We start from the raw sequence: 17,908 nt of genomic DNA, 5'->3' as shown, positions 1-17,908 counted from the left end.
ATGATATCTCTTTTCCACAACTTCAGCAGGGAGGAGGGCGCTCCACTGCAATATCCATCGTACAGACGACTATCGAAAAGGTCGTGCACACCATCTTGGATTTCAGGAGGATGCGATCGACGCCTGCATGGCTGCTCTATAAGAAGCCTTTTCTTTCACTGTTCTGGAGGGCATTCTGTAAGTGTATATAAAGGCGACAGCCTGTGCTTTTGCTCTGCCTATTACTATCGCTGCCCTGACAATCTTTTTTGCATGTTCCGTAAAATAGAAGAGCGTGGCTGGATGATAGGAGCTGCAGCAGGGTGTAAAAGAAGTCTCACGTTATTATCATTGATTTCGTGAAACGTCAATAGCGCTGGGGTTGAGTAGGCAAAAATTTATATATAGATCTCGGAGTAATATATGTGTCGTACATGCATTTTTCCCCCGCATTGAACATACGTGCGGAATTCCAATCATAACTAGGAGCAAATTTCGCTTGTCCATCAATCACACCCAAAAGTGGTAAATTTTCACCGAAATACATTCCATCTCTTCTCTCAATTTACCTTGGCTTTCTCAATCAAAGATGACCTGAGTCGAGAGAACATATCCACCCACATAGTAATCGCTAAAAGGGGTTTCCGTCAATTAAACTAGACTGACTGACAGGCAGAAGACACCAAAGGGGATGGAGACATACCAATGATGAAATAGCCAACATATCCAGGTAAGTTCTTGTTAATATCTTCACTGGGCCAATCCTTGGTGTTCCACACCTCCACAAAGCAGATGACAGTGGATATAACAAGATGCGTCGCCAAGGGAAGGAGATAGAGTGGCACCATGCGGTTATCTTTGAGAAACTCAGCTACTGCCTAAGCAAGTGCATTTGGCTCACAGCAAATGCATCAAGGTAGGAGGAGACGACAGTGACACACCTTGGATAAACCCTCGTATCGCCCAAAGGCTCAACGGAACAGCATACAGAGCTTCCATGACAACAAACAGCTGAAAGAAAGGCGGGTCCTTGACGTAGAGAGGATCATTGTAGTTGTTGACATAAAAGTCGTAAATTGCTGTTGTCCACTGAGGAAATAATCCCGGAGGATAGAACGGCACGAAATCGATCGCTATTATTGTTTCAGCAATAATCATTAGGTTGTCAAATTGCTAGCAAAGAGGGGATGGGAAAATGGTCCTGGGCTAACATGGCAACGTACAGAAAGCAAGAAAAACGGTCGCTGAAAGAAAGACAACGTAGAGAAGATCCAACTTTCGACTCCAGAGTGACCTGGGATGGACGCGGTGAGGTGGCGTGCCAGCCATAGTGTTGAATTTGATTATGCTTTGGGGGTGATACGGCAAAAAGGGACAGAATCAATGAAAGTAGGGGGAATGGCGTTTCGTGGTTATAATTCAAGAGGATAAACTGATTCCCGGGGGTTCATGGTTAAAAAGTGATAGTTAAAATTTAGTCTAGCCTGGTTTTCAGCGGATTCACGAACTATTTAATAGGGCTGTCAGCAAGTGGCTTGGTGTATTATAATACAAGGATAAGATAGTCAACTCATGACTCTGAGAGAGCATAAGCTCTATTAAATCATCAAAATATTTTAATACAAAGGGGTAGAGTTTGTAGAATATATTGTGAGTGGTGATTGTATACACTTCATCTTTGAAAACTTAGAGATTGATTGTGAACTGGCTGAGATTTAGAAATATTACAATTGACATTACACTTACATTTAAATCTCATATGAAGCAACCACAGCTTTAACAGTCAAGAGTAATTTTGATATTATAAATTCTTAGGTCGAAACTTACATTGAAAGTTGAGTGACTTGGACTGAAACTACATCTTTTGACAGGTCTGCCACACACTTCTAGAACAAATAATTACAACCTGAGCGATTTCAATTCTTGCCAGTCATATTGGTGGCTATACATATGTATGTAAGAGGAGCTGCTCATTTGGCAATCTTACTCTCTTAACTAATGGGGTACTGGCTTCTAGTCTGCAAGTTCATAATCATTTGATTGATGTGCGCCTTGAACAACACGAAGCTCTTATTCACATGTTATCTTATCAATGCAATATGATCTCTCAATGATGCCAAACTCCTTTTTGTAGGCAAACGGTTCTGATGGATCTCTGACCGCAGTCCCATGGCATGTGTGTTCTGATGATGCCCTGGGTGACCACGGAATGCAATCCCCCTAGCAAGACAAACCAACCCATGACGACGGTGCTTATGGGCTTATATCAGTAAACTTAACGGTCCGAAGTGTCGTCTCGAATACATTTTAACGCAACTCAAGACTTGGAGACATTTCGGCAGGGAACTTCGGCATACCGAGATTGTGGCAAAGGAGAAAACGTTCAAAATTAGCTCAGCGAATGAAAAAGCCCCCCCAAAGCCCACTCAAGAATTCAAATATCTCCAGCAACAGACGTCTTCCAATTTAACGCCTACCCTAGATGATTTTAAGGGGTCGACTCAGCCCGATGAATATCATTGAAGATGCCGAAAGGAGCTTCGTGGAAATCCCAAATCACTAAATATCCGCACCCGTGAGTCCGTTGATACGGATACAAGTTGGCGACACGCCCAGCCAAACAATTGGTTATAAGGCTTCGATGTTTCCAAACCGAAGACAACGCACATGAATATGGTTCCAATCAATGCTGTATATTGTGTTGTGATCATACCCAGTTTTCGTGTATTTGCTTCGGTTGTTCCTGTTAGAGGTTTTAATGGTTTCTTGATCTTTCCGCCCCAGTCACAGCGCAGGAATAGTAGGAAACCGCGGACTGCACTCACTGATATACTCTACCAGGGTGTTCACATATATTCTTGGGATACACCAAATACATCTACACCCTTTTCTAAAAGGAATATGGATAAATTCGTTGAGGTTATGAGGGCTATTACTGGTGTGCTAGTCATTGATATAATGCAGGCACTGCCAGTATTTTCCATTGTTGGAGGAACCTGCTCATTACTGTCAACACTGCAGAATAGCAAAATCAGATTGCGTAGCTGCCAAACTCCAGCGAGTGATGATAACAACACTTTGGATGTAGAATTTCCCTTCATGCTGGTGCCAGTTAATCCTGAGCACTGTCGTACAAAAATTTATGGACCTCTCATGCGCCGCCGAAAATCTGAATCCTACATCAACAAATATCCTGCAGCTCTCAGTCTGTTGCAATTTTTCTTCAGATTCTTCTTCACCTGTGCCATAAACATGGAATATGATTCTCTATGCTCCCTGCTTCAGTGTCATTGCTGAGGGCGGAATAATGGCTAACTGGCAAACGCGAAGCGGCCCTATATCCAAACTTCTTTTCCAGTCAGGACCAATTTCCAGGCTGCATATCTGTGACCTCTTACAACAATGGCAACTGCTTTGTTAGCAAGCAGTAGCTGACTATCAGAGCAGCTTGGCTGACGGTGGTTATAGAGCTTCTAACGACTTTTTTTTGACCATACTCGCGGGCGTTAAGAACTCGGTGAGAATGATGAGGGCTGGTCATCCACTGCAATAGGGGTTCATATAAGTGATTGCCACTTCAATCCCAAACAGCTCCTGTAAAGCTTCTGCTGATATGCATTTTTCAGTTTTCCAGCGAGCCCTGTTGTTAATTACCGAAAGGCAATTGGCGACCACAAGACAACAGCTGTTAAAAAGTTCCAGCATATACCAAAGCAGCTGGCCATGCTCGATGACCCGGAACCACTAGATCAATCTACTATACAAAAAGAAAAAAAAATAGAGAAAATTCGAGGCGCTACAGTACTACATGTAGATTCTAGAAGCAAGCTTCCAGATGACCCATCGCTTACAATAGCATCACGAGAGTATATTTGTCGACCCGGAGAACCGGCAGATCTTGAGAATAACTGACTGGCAATCGATCCAAATCGCGCCCCTGAGCGACCATTGTTTGGATGACTCTTAGGATACGAAGGTCTTGATGTCGGCGATAACCTTGAACGCGCAGAGATGCCAGCTGAGATTAAGGCTCTCGAAAGCGAAGAAAAAGCTGTTGCTCTAAAACACTCTATGGACGGAGCGCTGTGATTGCCTGGCGTAACCTCGTGCGCGACAGGAATTCGGCCCAATATAATGCTATCAATCTTCAACAGTCGGCAAGCGGTAATCTACCTCGTCTTTCCCGCCGGATATTTGAACAGGGCGAGGCTCATTTTTGTGCCTTTCTGCTGGATCTTCGGGCTGAGTGGGCAGATGCTGGCATTCCTCACTTCTCGCTGAAGTTCAGAACCATGAAGACGATTGAGCAGCGACTAGGAGTCTCTGGCCGGAGAAAGGCGTAGTGGAGCATGAGAACTACGATGAAGCGAAATCAACGCTTCGTGGGGTGAAGGCAGAATTCATCGCCGGGTACGGGCCTCATCTTGGCTGGGATACAGCAGTCTTCGAGCAACTCCGGCCATTTTGAAAAAGAAATTTTTCAGTGGTCATCCAAGACCTGCGGCGTTCTTATTTGGAAACGAAGCTATAGAGCACACTCGTATAGCACTCAACTAGCAGCGGTAGTATGCATAGTATACATATTCGTAGGACAGCGTGAGCGACAGCAGGTTCCACCCTTTTACGGTCAGTTTCTTGCGGTATTGTAGTGTGCTTTAGGGAAAATAGGATGTTCCATCACTCAACAAAGTCTGGTGAATCACATGATCTGGAAGGCCTGGGCATGACCACGTATTGACTACTGACTTCTACCTGCTGCGTCCAGTCTGCACGGGTGAATCTGCTTGCCTGGATAAATCCAAGTTGTCTTCTTACTCGTCGTCAGTCAAGCTAACTTTCGCTGGTTCATCAAGAGCTCTTAAGGCTAAGGCTGGAGTGTTTTCCGCGCTTCCGTCGTCGTTTTCAACGGTTGGCTCCAACCCATTAAATCACAAATCTACAACCATCCGGCACCTACAACCTTCCTCACCCCAACAACTACGACAACAACAACCTACTACCGCTAAACATACATACTTGTACCTCATCCAAACGCGCTGCCTTCGCCTTAAAACATCCTTCCTCCATAACATCCTTCTGTCGAAACCGTATACGCTGCGACACCCAATTCTATATAGCTATCTCACCCTCATCTTTCCCTCGCTTTCCTCAGTCGTCATACCTATCTCCATTCCCATCAACCAAGCAGCCTGTTATCATGAATCCCGAGTGGTACGTTGTTTTTACCGTAGATTCTATCTCCACCCTTTCATTGTCCGTCGTTATCTATTTCCTGCTCCAAACTTCCTTCCCTCTCCGCTTGCTTGGCTGCTGTGTGCAACGCAGGACTGGACCCGTGACGGTGAGGGACATAGCGATGGGTCACACATTTCGACAGTGAGATGCATGCGGACAGAGAGCGTGGCTCACATCACATCGGTATTCACCTTGGCTTCGGGTATCAGTGTCAACTCCTGCATTTGCTTTGGTTGAACTGTGTCTGTTGTTGGTCCGTTGCGATTTGCTTTTGCTCAGTTCAGCTCAGCTCAGGCCCGGCCAACAGTGTCCATCCCCCACTCTACCCATCTGCGATCTGACTCCTTTAGCCGTAATCCGTGGGAAACTAAAACTGAGAAGAAACATGGAAGGGGAGAACGCTGCTTTTTGCTAACTTTATCTGGTCTTGCAGAGTTGTTCCTTTTTTTTTATCTCGATCTCCCTCGTTTTTTAATTCCCGTTATCCATCAACGCGATTCATCACGGCTTTCTTGAACTCCCCAACATTCCCGGATAATATGTTGAGAAGGGTCCTGCTTGTGGCCTGGTCGCATTCGCTTTCCTTTGTCTAGCCGATATGGTGCAAGGTGGTGTGAGGCTGTAGGCAGTTGTCCTATTCGTTAGCAGAGTACCAGTCTTCCGGCGTCTGAGTCGTTGCTCCGGCATGATGGTCACGTCGGAGCCTCTGCATTCAATTCCGGTTGCGGTTATACTCTGTTACCCCATATTGCATATTTCCATCCTTCCAATCCAATCCTGCCCCGCCCTATCTCACATCATTCAATCAGCTCGAAAATCCGTCATCATGCTGGGTTGTAGGGATACAACATTTCAGCAAACCTCAAAATGAAGTCAATACTATTACTAAACAAACCAAATTTACAATAGATACGATTACCTCTTCAAGCTACTCCTCATCGGCGACTCCGGTGTGGGCAAATCATGCTTGCTTCTGCGATTTGCGGATGATACTTATACGGAGAGTTATATTTCGACCATTGGTGTGGATTTTGTGAGTGTCTTTTTTTATTCATTTTTGGTCCATGGGAGTCGTACTTAAACAAAGATAAACAAAAATGGTTAAAAGTGTCTTTACTTTTTTCCGGGATCTGGGTTATCTCATCCTCCATGTCTTTCGGGGACTTTGGAGATAGATGCGAGGCTTACGACGGCCCATCCTTGGATATTGGAATGGAAATAATTTGGTGAGGTGGCGACTTTATGCATAGTTGCTGATGGTTCATTTTTTTTTTCTCCCAACAGAAAATCCGAACAATCGAGCTTGATGGCAAGACAGTCAAACTTCAAATCGTATGCTTTAACAAATTCCCACTTCTCTATCTCCCCAGCTCTCCGTTCTCCCCCTCGTGATTCAAAATTGCACTAAACCAATCTCTTTTCCTCATTGCCTTTTTATAGTGGGATACCGCCGGCCAGGAACGCTTTCGAACCATCACCTCTTCCTACTACCGCGGCGCACATGGCATCTGTGTTGTCTACGATGTGACCGATATGGATTCCTTCAACAATGTTAAACAATGGCTGCAAGAGATCGACCGCTACGCGACTGAAGGTGTGAATAAGTTGCTTGTGGGCAATAAGAGCGATATGGAGGATAAAAAGGCGGTTGAGTATACCGTTGCTAAAGTGGGTTTTCTCGGAACTCTCTGAATTGCTTTACAAGGTATTTTGTATGAATGCTTGCTAACACATTTGCTACCTTTCTCCATTAATAAATAGGAATTCGCCGACAGTCTTGGAATCCCATTCCTCGAGACTTCTGCCAAGAGCGCGTCGAATGTCGAGCAAGCTTTCTTGACCATGGCTAGACAGATCAAGGAACGCATGGGCACGGCGACTGTCAACAACAAGCCTACTGTGCAGGTTGGGCAGGGGCAGGGCGTGCAATCTGGCTCTGCGGGCGGATGTTGCTAAAGCGTCTGTTCTAACCGGAGTTGGTGTTCGTACTGGGAATGGGAGGTGTGTGAGGGTGGCGGTATCTAGCGGTGATATCAGTCATGCGCTGATGGGATATATGGGATGAAATGATTGTGATATGCTATGAGATTCTATTTGTCTCTTTCCCCGCCTCCCCTGCATTGCCGTTTACAGATCACTGTCAAATTTCCCTGCCTGGCATAAAGCTGGAACTGGAGCTGGAAAACGCCTTGTCCACCATGGACCGAAGCGAACGAAAAGAAAATAGTGATATTTTCTGACTTTGTTGCCAATACATAAACCAAGGGATTCGGAAATGATTCTTTTTTAAACCGGGATTTGCGGGTTTTTTTGATTGTCATGTCGTCGAGCAAGCTGGCATTGGACCCCTTTTCCCTCACCGTTTCCACCTGCTGTTTGTTTATATTTCAGTCCTCCCCAACTGCGCTGTGCCAAAGATGTCCACTTCGCCCTCCCATTCCAGCTCGGATCCCATCACCTACGCGTCCGCTAACACCCTTTTGACCATTCAACTTCCCCGCCTCCCCTCACGAGATTAACGATGCACGCCATCCCCATAAAAATCTTCAAAGTTCCCATTTGCCCCAACCACATCCCCTACCGCTGCGCAAAGCCAATCCTCCTCTTCCCCGCGTCGAGAGGATTGGCAGGGTCTTTTGTCCCATTGGCTGCCTGTTCTTGCGTCTACTTAACTTCTTCCTGTTCTTGTTCTTGTTTTCTGCTGTTGTGTTTGTTTCCCTGCTTCGATCTTCATGTTAACTTCACCGAAATGCTTCTTTCCTCCCTCTTCTCCCTGAGATGTTGTTCTCTCATGTTCTCCTGTTACTGTTGCTGTTTTACTGTTGCTGTTTTACTGTTGCTGTTTAGGTCTTGCTCTTCTTTGAATTCCCTTCCCCCTTCCCCCTTCCCCTTCCTTTCTTTTTTTCCTTTGCCTCTTTCAAGTCCACTTTACATGACTTATTATTGTCGATGTTCGTTAGAATGCTTACTTTATTTTATACTATTCATTTTTCTTCATTTACTTATTCCTCTTTATTCCACTCTAATCTTACACCCGGTATCCTCGTGTCTTTATCCCAAGCACGGTGATGATCTTGTCACTCTACATTTTTGTTTGTATTTTTGGTATTCTAATTATCTGTGTCAAAGAGGAGTCTATCAATAATCATTTTTGACAAGTAACCTCATTTCTCCATCTCAATTGAATAGACCTGGTTTTAGTGATCCTAAGGATTCATTGTGATAAATTCTTTGAGAGAGCAACATCCTCTTTTTTCACTGATAACACAGGCCGAGGAAGTTAGATAGCGTATTGCAAATGTGAACACTTTCAATGATCTCAGGAATCTCCTGTGCTGTTGCTCCACTCTCCTACTTTTCTTCTTCAATATTTATAAAACCAAAATAACTTTGAATTTTTTCTCTTTTGCTTCTCTCTTCTGTACTAATTCTCAAACTCCCAGCAAGTGGAATTTGAATAAAATCAGACGAGGTCATGCATATGTATACCGCCGCTAACAGAGTGGAGGCGCATGAAGACAAGTATATCCAATAATACAAGGGTATCAGAATGTTGTCTTTTTATGCTCTTATTATCATGTGAAAAATGTGGATATCCCCCTGCAATTCTCCATGTCAGTTGGTGAATACTAGTACTCGCCCTATGCTTCCTCTACAATTGTAAACACTGAACAACCCGGGAAAGAGGAAATCACATGCGATTTCCGACATTTCCACAAGCGTAAGGAAGCTTGACTTGTGTATAGTTAGTTACAAGTAGCGGTCTGCCCTCCCTTGACATACAACTTCTGATAATACTCAAGGATGCTCTCAAGAAGACCGAGGACACGCACTGGCGCAGAACAAAAGGGAGGAGATTCGGGGCCGGGAGAACGTGCATTTATTGCTTTCCGCCATCCTTCCCGTCGTTTCATTAGTTTTGGGCGATTGAATGTTTCTCCCAGCCGCCACGCGCTCGTCTGAGGTTCCAGCAGTTATAAAGCGTTGAAGTAGTTATCTCAAGATGAAACTTGCTTGAAACAACCCGATCCATCCAGCCTGGCGTTTTGCATAAAAAGTTATATATCTACCAACTGGCAAAAAAGAGCTATGTGGAAGCAGAAGGGGAAAAACAGAAGAGGATGTGCTAGTACATGGACATACCTCACATAGATGATCTCGTTGCTGGAGTATATTTTATGTATCGTGGTTATTTATCTTGTCAGGGTTTCGATCTTTCAAGCCGAGGCACAAGCTCCAATCATCCGGCAAACCACAAGATGCATACATGCAACGGGCCAGAATATCGGACTGAAACACGGGCCGCTGATATCTTTAAATATTTATCCACATATCCGTCTTGTGTTTTTGAGTTCCGTATCGATATTTTCTTCCGCTCCCTAATTTCCTGTTTTATTAGCAGACTGCCTTCCCGTGCCAACGACACCGGGATACATTCTTCTCATATATTATCCCGCCCCGCCATCTGAACTCCTTGAAACTATATCGTGAACATGTCCCAACCGGTCCCGAGAGCAGAGCAAAAGGCGGTTGTAGCTGCCGCTGCAGCTCAACAAAGCGATAATATCGCTCATGCGCTCGCCGGCGCCGGAGGTGGCATTTTGTCCATGGTCTTAACGTGAGCCCTCTCTCTATCCATTATGCTAACCGACAATCCAAAGCGAAAAGCCTTACTTACATAAAATAAAACCCTGCAAAATAGCTACCCTCTCATTACCCTGTCCACCCGCGCCCAAGTAGAATCCAAGCGCGCGCAATCCTCCACCCTCGATGCCATCCGCCACATAATCGCACGCGAGGGGTTCCGGGGTCTATATGCCGGTCTCGAATCCGCCCTCTTCGGCATCTCCGTCACCAACTTCGTCTACTACTACTGGTACGAGTGGACGCGCTCCGCCTTCGAGAAGGCGGCCGTCAAAGCCGGCCGGGCGTCCAAGAAGCTCACCACGGCCGAAGCGATGATTGCCGGCGCCATTGCAGGGAGTGCGACGGTGTTGCTCACCAATCCGATCTGGGTGGTGAATACGCGGATGACGGCGGGGAAGTCCGGGGACGAAAAGGATGGGCTTCCAGGGGGGGTTGGGGATGGGAAGTCGAGGTCGAGGTCGAAATCGACGCTGGCGACGCTGATGGAGCTCCTGCGCAAGGAAGGGCCAGCGGCGCTATTCGCGGGCGTCCTCCCTGCGCTTATCCTGGTGATCAACCCGATCCTGCAATATACGTTCTTCGAGCAGTTGAAGAATGTCCTCGAGCGGCGGAGGCGGCGGATCACGCCCACCGATGCGTTCTACCTAGGCGCCCTAGGCAAGTTGCTTGCGACGACCATTACGTATCCGTATATCACGGTGAAGAGCCGGATGCATGTTGCAGGGAAGGAGGAGAAGGAGGGCCAGAAGGCTAGTTTGAATGAGAGTATGATGCGTATCGTGAGGGAGGAAGGGTGGAGTGGGCTGTATAATGGTATGGCTTCTCTGGGCTTTTCTGCTTTCAGTCCCAAGTTACCATTATTACCTCGTCGTTTATATTTTTGAATTATTTTCCCCTGATGATACTAACAATTGCGGGGGTTTCTTAGGCATTGGACCCAAAGTCAGTCAGAGCGTTCTCACCGCCGCGTTCCTATTCGCTTTCAAGGATGTTCTATATGATAGCATGGTCTCCCTTCGCCGACGGAGCTTGCGGAAATGATGCCAATGGACGGATATTGCATTTCCGGCGTAGAATAATCTATACATTTCATAACAAAGAAGCGTTTTTTTCCTCTTTTTTCTTTTTATTTTTTGTGATAACACCGGCGCTTCGTTTCCCCTCTTTTCTTTTCTTCTTTTGCATCTTCCATTCCCACCTGTTATACAAAATCAATCTACTTTTTTTTTTGGCAAGCCTATTGGCTGTTTCTAGGATGGAATATTTATATGGGAAGTTGGGTTGGCTGTTTCTTTTTACCTGCCATAATTTTTTTGGTTTTCTCTTTTTGTCGTCTTCTGTTTCATGTATACACAGACTAGGACATATGAACCATACGGGGAAAGAAATGAACATTGGTTTGAAAGGCAAAGTTGACCGTGGTTCCTAATCGGGTCTACTTCTCGCGAACCCTGGCACCACAATTCACTTATTCTCGCCCCCTCTAGCCCGAGTCACTTAATGCGACCCAGAATGGCCCAGGGACCCTTCCAATTCGAGTGAACAGCACCAGGAGCTTTCACGTGACCGTTTTAAACGCCATCTTCGGCAGCTAAGTGTCTCCTAGATCGCTCTTTGTTTTGGCCGTCGCGTGCAGCCTGATGTTGTCGGATGGGCTTGCGGTGATCAAGAGGTAGGTAGTTTTCGTCAGGGATGCATTCCTCTGTTCTCCTCTGGTATTCTTCTTCTTCCTGCGTTTGACGCATTTGGACTTTGCGGAGGGGGATACGTGAATGTTGCGCTTGCATGCCACTGCTGTATCCACGCGTTAATGGATGTTTGCTAACGGCTGTTTTGGGGACTTGGATAGGCTCATTTCATCTCCCCTCTTGCGATAGCCGAGTCTCCTGCTCATAACCAGCCGCTATAGTTGCTTGATTTGTTTTCCAAGCGCTTTGCATTATCGACATCCTAGCAAGATCGTGTGTGATATTGCCACGGATTTTGCAAGCATAGGCGCTACGCACAGAGAATTGTCGTATTATTATCCGCCCAGACGAAGCATTGTACATATCTGGGGTCTATCTATCATTTTGTCCCCAGGGCGCAGTTGTATTGGACGGTTCGCGAGTCTGGATTACAAGCCACGTGCCAACCTCAGGGCTAATGTCTATATCATTTTACAATTTGCGCTCGCTATTACGATGTCAATAGCTTCTTACCAAGACAAAACAAAACCCTTCGTTTCATATTCTGTTGAACACGTCTTAAAGTGTCTCTCCTCTTCAATCGGACCTTGATTTGGTTACGATGACGTACTTTGCTCCTTATCCCATTCCTTCATCAGCAGCCTGAAATTGCCAAGGAAGATGTCGCAACATGCCACCCCGGCGGACGGGGAGAAGTCCGTGGTAGGTATCCCAATTACTTTTTTTTACACTCCAAACTTCCGCCCGGTCAGAGCGCTAATGCATATGTATTATATTGTTGCTCAGGGCCCCATGAAAGCTCGACGGGGAGGTATTAACTTAGGGGGGAGGCAGAAGCTGTCCCGAAGTGAACTGCTCCGTCATCCCGGGACCATACGTTTCGCACCGTACTCCGCCCATCACCGAAAAGTGCCTTCTATGGATACCTTTAATACCACTATACAACAAACATTGGAAGCTCCAGGTATGTGGAACGGCGTCTCAACAAATCAGCCGAATGCGGATGCTCAATCAGAGCCTTTGAGGAATTTCTCTCCGGAGCCGGATTTGGATGGTAAATTACTAGATGAAAAGGCGCAGTCGCTACTCGATCAGTTTCTTTGTACTAGCTCAACAAGATCTTTGAACAAGGTTGATTCTGGGATAGGCCCGGAGCAAAGTTGTGTACACGTACAGCCATCTAATGGCTTGAAGCGGACTGCTGATGGACAATTTAAGAATTCTTTTCTCGGGGAAGATATTCTTTCTCAAGGAAATGAATCCTGTGGCTCGAGAAGCGATTCGTCACTATTTCAAATTGCTCATTCAGGTTCAGATAAACGGCTTCCAGAGAGACCCCACAATCATCAAACTTCCAGTATGGTGAAGAATACCGTGATAACAACAACCACAACACCTGCATCAAGAACATCAAGCACCCATTTTCATTCACAAGGGGGAAGTACTTCTCAGGATTCAACATCAATTTCACAAAATGATGTACAAAATCTCAAAGATAAACATAACACAATTGACCACTCCACCATTTCACATTCCTCTAACCCCCCTGGCATTTCCAATTCTCAAAATTACCCAACTGGCATAGCGACTACGTTCCCTTCTTCTGTCAATTCCTCACCTGTTGTTGTTCTCCCGCCTCCTTCCATCAGGGAGTTTGCTAAACCTGAAGTACCAGCAAGTTCGACTTTAGTATCTACGAAACATCGAGAGAAGTCGCCAAAGAAAAAACCCAGTCCAAAGCTGAAAACAAAAGCCCCTACGATGTCTCAGTCTGACTCTGGTTCAAGTTATGTCCCATCGGATGCAGCCAATTCTACTCATGAACGACGCACTAGGCGAAATCGTAGCGGCCCCACAAATTACTATGCCAAAGTTCGGGGGTTCCCCGGCTACGAGTCAGACGAGGATGAAGAGGAGATTGAAGAACAGGCGAACCCCGATGATTTCAGCACCCCACGGGATGACGCCACCCACCAAACTACACATGAACTGCTCAACCCAGTTCCTGAACCTACCGTTCCATTGATTCGCTCAATATATTGCTCTGGTTATCTTCAGGTTCTACAGGAACCTTTGCCTGCCCCAGTTGATGAACTATTCGAGGAATATGCGCCGTACTCTTCGCAACATGATAGAACTGGGTTTGGAGAGAGGTGCGCGAGTGAGAATCTTGAAAAGGATGACCCCGAGGGACGAGTGATACATGCAGACTTTGATCAAAGCGAAATGGAGGCGTTATTCCACGTTATGACGAGGAACCTTTCAACCGAATCAGATATGGCTTTGCCAGATCTGCTAATACAAACCACTCGGAAATTTTATCCTCACCGCGACCAACAAAAAGTCCTTGCGCAGAAAATTTCATACCTAAACGCTCTTCGCAAGTGCTTACTCAAGATCACAAATGACCCAGTCTCATTCCTGCTCCATCACCGTAACGAACGAAGTTCTTGGAGGGAAGGCGATAACAAAACTCCGCAGCGTGGGACAATACGGCAAATTTTATTCTATCTTCATATAGTCCTCGGTTTACCGCCGCCACCAAACCGTGTCTATCATGTTCACGATATCCTACAGAGTTTACGTCAAATTAATAAGGACGACTTTCAATATTTACTCTCGGTCATAAACTGTTTCAAACACCGCAGGAGACGGCATGTCTGTGCCCTTCTTTCTGACGCTGCAGATGGGCTGCTTTCCTCCGCGCCATATCTTTTACGAGCGATCTCATCCCATGCGTTTTACTCATCCCCCGACTTCGAGTGTATGAAACCTTCCGCCTTACTCCGGGAACGTGAATTGGGTCAAAAGGCGTATCGGCGAAAGACCCCTATTTACCATAACATCCAATCGAGTAAAAGCTTGGAACTCTGGAAGGAATGGAAAGGCGCATCGAATGATGTAATGGTCCTCGCTTGGTCCTCGGACGGAACCCGATTTGCTGCTGGTGCCGCTGCCCAGTCTGATGAACATAATATGATTTACAATCGGAACAATAATCTTCTTCTCGGGGACCTAACTTGCAATTCCCTGAAAGAGTTGCCCGATCACCGTGTCCGTCGACCTATACCAAACAACGTCGCGGATCCCAACCTGTATATGACTGTCAGTGCGGTCAGTTGGCGCGGGGAGACTCTTTATACCGCTAGTTACGATAACACAGTTAAGATATGGGACGTCTCTACACACACTGGTGCTAAATGTGTTAATACCCTTCCACACCGTGGAAGGGTGATGGTCATGGCTGTATCTAATTCCGGACCCATTGCAACAGGGTGTGACTCCGCTCCTCATATCAAACTCTGGACAAAGACAAGTGGCCATGGCTATATACCGGACGTTCTAATCTGCAATCCAACGAGAAATGTTCCAATGATACCTTCTTCTCTAGCTTGGGGCACACAGTCTGCGGATAATATTCTTGTAGCTGGTCTCGCTGCTCGCGAGGATGAAAAGTTTCGAAACGGTCATCTTGCTGTCTGGCAGATGGGAGAATCGACTGTCTCTCCCCTGGTAGTGTCGCCTAATTCCCAGAACGTGTTCGATGTGACATGGCATCCGACGGCTCGTATATTTGCAACTGGCAGCACTGTCGAGTCCTCACCTATTGCCGTGGGTCGCGCGAAAACAATTCGCTCTCTTGTCCGTGTCTATGACCCTTTTAGACCAAAGGCCACTTGGGGAGCTCACATTACTTATGAATGCCCAGCTCTGGATATCAATGACGTCACATTTTGCCCTGCCGATAGCAATTACATTACCGCTAGCTGCACGGATGGGGTTACATACGTGTGGGATTACCGTAGCCCCGGCCGGATCCTTCACAGACTTGCCCATGGCGCACCCATTTCCGAACTGGATTCAAATGTTTCTCGAGAACAACATGATACCGGAGTGCGATTAGCCCTGTGGAAAAATAATTGGGTTGACCAGTTTTACACCGGAGGGTCAGACGGAGTCCTCAAAAAATGGAATATCCTCAGAGCGCCGGAAGATGTCCTTGTTGAAAATACCGCATACTTTGACCAGGGAATCATGTCTGGTGCATTCTCCCCTGACTTCACTAATCTGCTCATTGGGGATAGCTGTGGCAGTATCCATGTTCTATCTAACGCCCCATTTTCTCACGGAGATATCAACATGGCTTACGAACCTGCTAGCAAGGAGAGAAATTTGGAGGATGATGGTGATGACAAATTAGGCATCAAAACCGCCAAAGAGCTCTTATCATCTGGAAAACTACGCCGTCATCCTGTATTCGGCGTTGGCCAGGGTCCGCGCTATGACGGCCCATACGCTTCATGGGCAAGACAAGAGGGAACTCCGAGAGAAGCGCTCGCACGTACACCCTTGCTGCCGGAAATCCAAGCCACGCAGCTGGACGGCTCGCTTAGTTTACGACATCAGCTTGAGAGGGAAGATAAAAAGCAGCTGGACTTGCGAATACAGGGAGCAATTGCTCAAAATCAGCAGCGCGGGAGAAATAAGCGGAAGGGGAGTCATGATATGAGCCAACCTTCCATTGTTTCGTCTTCCACCTCCTCCCTTTCCTCTCCCTTCTCCCCTTCGTCCCTCCCGTCGCGGGTCTCCTCATTCTCCCCCTCCATCTTTGTTTCTCACAACCATTCCGAAATGGCTCATCAGTACATCATCAGCCTTCTTTCATCAGATGACGAGTCTGAATCTTCTTCTGCCCGGCCTTCTTCCTCGGCTCAGATCAAGTCTGAGTTCTCGTTTCCAGCGACGTTGGATTCGCCCGCTTGTATTGATCTTACAGGGGACTCAGAGGATGAAGCACAGTTCCTGCCGCCGCCGCCGCAGCAGCAGCAGCAGGACGAACAGGCTGGAGTTCTAAGTTCGATTGATGAGAACGTTGACTGGCCTAGCGACCAATCGGAGGACGATTACTGGTGGCCGCGCAATTGTGATATTGATCCTAATCTTCGGGGGGACGGGGCTTGAAGAGGAATGCAAGAATCGTTGGTGCACTTGCGTATATATTATCGGCTCTATTCATTGAAATTTAGAGAGTAGCATACTTTCCTTGTTATCTTCTCTTGCCATGAAGTTCATTTAATCAAATATTGATATTTTCCATATATCTAGTTCTTCGTTTTGCATTTATATATAACCTACGTTTTGGTTTGCATGACTCTTTTTGTTCTTACGGATAACACGTTTTTTTCTATACTACATTGAGAGGAAAATTGACCGGGGAGGATCCTGATCATACAAGTCCGTAATCCTCAAATCATATCCGCTCTCCGCCAACCTCCCCCCCTTTCCTCCAATACAAGCGGAACCATCACAAACGGTGAACCGGCCATGCTCGCCAACCCTTTCCAACACTCCGCACTCATTCAAGATGAGGAACGCCATCTCCAAGGCCAGAACCTCCCCTCCCGTAAGAGCGGGTTCGAAGCTTCTCGAGGTTGACTCGCGGCACTTTCCACCCACATACTTCACTCACTCACTCCCGCCCTCCCTAACTCCATTTTTACGCCAGAGGACGAGGAAGAATTCCAGGCTATGAAGCGGAAAGCCAGCGGAAAAAGCAAGCAACACAACACCGGCCATTGTCTTCCTCTTTCTCTATCCTGAAGCAAGAATAAGCTCGTTGGCTGTGCCAGAGGGATGCTGTCGTCAATTGACAGCCAAGTTTTGAAAGGAACTAGAAAGTTAAAAAGCCAAAAAACAAAGGGGTGGGGGAAAAAAGAAGAGAAAAAACTTTGTGTTTTCCTCAACTCTTCTTCTCTTTTTTCTCTTTTATAACTGCAATCTCGAGCCCGCGTCTCTTTCTCTGAGAGATTATTTCTCTTTTTTTCTTCTCTCTTTGCTTCGGTTTATAAACAAACGGGTGCAAGCGTAAGTGGTAGTTGCTACACATGATACACACACATACGCAGCATAAAAAAAAGTAAAATAGCAGAGGGGAGATGTAAGGCGTATAGCCAGTCAGATGGGCGCAGAGCTGAGAGCGAAAAAAAAAAAATACCGAAGCAAAACATGCGTATCCAAAGAAAGGGAGTGGAATGGGGATTTCCAAATGCAATAGGAGAATAGGTTGCCTCTCAACCTCATAAGAGAATATAACAATAAAACATACGGAAGAAGAGAAGAAAGGAAAAAAGAAGATTGCGTTGATATGTACTCCGCAGTCATGTTGATGTCGATGACGATGAAGATGACAGAAGAAATTGGCTGGTCTCTACTTCATCTCTTTTTCTTTTGCTTCCGTTCTTGTTTTCTAATCTACATACAACACACACCGACACACACACACAGTAGAAAAAGGGAAAGGGGTTGGGGGCACAAGAGACAAAAAAAATACCAAAAGCTAGAGGAGCAGGAGCATGGAG

At 46.2% G+C, this 17,908-nt stretch overlaps 6 protein-coding genes across 6 annotated transcripts; 5 read left to right on the top strand and 1 right to left on the bottom strand.

The window, feature by feature from the left end:
• Window positions 1–539: 539 nt before the first annotated feature.
• On the bottom strand, window positions 540–1,308 carry HCBG_08850 (uncharacterized protein; the record flags this gene model as incomplete). The annotated part of the gene is made up of 4 exons (XM_045435899.1): window positions 540–610; window positions 683–835; window positions 921–1,112; window positions 1,203–1,308. The coding sequence occupies 4 exons, from the start codon at window positions 1,306–1,308 to the stop codon at window positions 540–542; spliced, it is 522 nt and encodes a 173-aa protein (XP_045283428.1).
• A 1,572-nt stretch (window positions 1,309–2,880) lies between these two features.
• Window positions 2,881–4,322, top strand: HCBG_08849 (uncharacterized protein; the record flags this gene model as incomplete). The annotated part of the gene is made up of 3 exons (XM_045435898.1): window positions 2,881–3,184; window positions 3,614–3,845; window positions 4,061–4,322. 3 exons carry the CDS (start codon window positions 2,881–2,883, stop codon window positions 4,320–4,322), a joined length of 798 nt encoding a protein of 265 aa, XP_045283427.1.
• A 1,490-nt stretch (window positions 4,323–5,812) lies between these two features.
• On the top strand, window positions 5,813–7,562 carry HCBG_08848 (GTP-binding protein ypt1; the record flags this gene model as incomplete). Its single annotated transcript, XM_045435897.1, has 5 exons — window positions 5,813–5,835; window positions 6,124–6,247; window positions 6,499–6,546; window positions 6,655–6,882; window positions 6,976–7,562. 5 exons carry the CDS (start codon window positions 5,813–5,815, stop codon window positions 7,168–7,170), a joined length of 618 nt encoding a protein of 205 aa, XP_045283426.1.
• A 2,145-nt stretch (window positions 7,563–9,707) lies between these two features.
• On the top strand, window positions 9,708–10,902 carry HCBG_08847 (peroxisomal membrane protein PMP47A; the record flags this gene model as incomplete). Its single annotated transcript, XM_045435896.1, has 3 exons — window positions 9,708–9,832; window positions 9,917–10,674; window positions 10,790–10,902. The coding sequence occupies 3 exons, from the start codon at window positions 9,708–9,710 to the stop codon at window positions 10,900–10,902; spliced, it is 996 nt and encodes a 331-aa protein (XP_045283425.1).
• Window positions 10,903–12,209: 1,307 nt separating this feature from the next.
• HCBG_08846 (uncharacterized protein) lies at window positions 12,210–13,027 on the top strand (the record flags this gene model as incomplete). Its single annotated transcript, XM_045435895.1, has 3 exons — window positions 12,210–12,251; window positions 12,336–12,603; window positions 12,882–13,027. The coding sequence occupies 3 exons, from the start codon at window positions 12,210–12,212 to the stop codon at window positions 13,025–13,027; spliced, it is 456 nt and encodes a 151-aa protein (XP_045283424.1).
• Window positions 13,028–13,310: 283 nt separating this feature from the next.
• HCBG_08845 (WD domain-containing protein) lies at window positions 13,311–16,511 on the top strand (the record flags this gene model as incomplete). The annotated part of the gene is made up of 1 exon (XM_045435894.1): window positions 13,311–16,511. The coding sequence occupies one exon, from the start codon at window positions 13,311–13,313 to the stop codon at window positions 16,509–16,511; it is 3,201 nt and encodes a 1,066-aa protein (XP_045283423.1).
• Between the last annotated feature and the right edge of the window lie 1,397 nt (window positions 16,512–17,908).

The sequence above is a fragment of the Histoplasma capsulatum genome (assembly GCF_000150115.1).
Source record: "Histoplasma capsulatum G186AR genomic scaffold supercont2.18, whole genome shotgun sequence".
NCBI lineage: Eukaryota > Fungi > Ascomycota > Eurotiomycetes > Onygenales > Ajellomycetaceae > Histoplasma > Histoplasma capsulatum.
Note: the sequence above shows the minus strand (reverse complement) of the source record. Positions and strands in the feature narration are given on the sequence as shown.